Genomic DNA, 773 nt, shown 5'->3' on the forward strand with positions numbered 1-773 from the left:
AGTGTTGCTGCTGCTGCTGCTGCTGCTGCTGCAGTTGCTGCTGCTGCTGCTGTTTCTGGCAGTGTTCTTGCTGCTGCTGTTGCTGCTATTACTGTCGGTGTTGTTGCTGCTGCACTATCTGCTGCTGCTGTTGCTGTTGTTTCTGTTGTTTTGTTTGGCTCTGCTGCTGTTGCTGCTACTGCTATTGGTATTGTTGCTGCTGCTGTTGTTGCTGCTGCTCCTACTTGTTGTCGCTGCTGTTGCTGCTGCTGCTGCTGCTGCTGCTACTTCTGCCGTGTCTCTTCTTCTGTTTCCGGTTGTTGCTGCAGTTGCTGCTGCTCCATCTGCTGCTTCTGCTGCTGCTGCTGCTGCTGCTGCTGCTGCTGTGTTTCTGCTGCAGGGAGCAGAGCTGCAGCACCAGCACGAGGTTTTGCTGCTGCAGCTACAAAAGCTAGCTCACGCAAACCACCGCACAGAAGTATCCATCAAGTCTTCTCAGGCTGCCCTTCAATCCGTAGGGTTTAGGGTTTAGGGTTTAGGGTTTAGGGTTTAGGGTTTGGGGTTTTGTTTATAGGGTTTACGGGGGTTGCTCTTAGGGTTTAGGGTTTAGGCTTTGGGGTTGTGTTTCTAGGATTTAGGGGTTTTGTTTCTAGGGTTTAGGGTTTTAGGGTTTAGGGTTTTAGGGTTTAGGGTTTTAGGGTTTAGGGTTTAGGGTTTGGGGTGTTGCAGATGAATGGGCCGACGCCTAGTGCTAGTGTATACAAACAGATAGCAAGGCTGTAAGTATTGCTGCT

At 50.6% G+C, this 773-nt stretch overlaps 1 protein-coding gene across 1 annotated transcript in view; it reads right to left on the minus strand.

The window, feature by feature from the left end:
- EMH_0073040 (uncharacterized protein) overlaps positions 1-465 on the minus strand; it is a gene marked incomplete at both ends in the record, with an annotated part of 1,012 nt that extends 547 nt beyond the window's left edge. The window contains 3 exons of the mRNA XM_013499278.1: positions 1-142; positions 225-388; positions 440-465. Of these exons, the coding sequence (XP_013354732.1) occupies positions 1-142; positions 225-388; positions 440-465 (332 nt within the window). The remainder of the gene's footprint in view (positions 143-224; positions 389-439) is intronic.
- Positions 466-773: the final 308 nt, after the last annotated feature.

Source organism: Eimeria mitis, genomic scaffold (genome assembly GCF_000499745.2).
Source record: "Eimeria mitis Houghton genomic scaffold, Emh_scaff4167, whole genome shotgun sequence".
Taxonomy (NCBI): Eukaryota; Apicomplexa; class Conoidasida; order Eucoccidiorida; family Eimeriidae; genus Eimeria; species Eimeria mitis.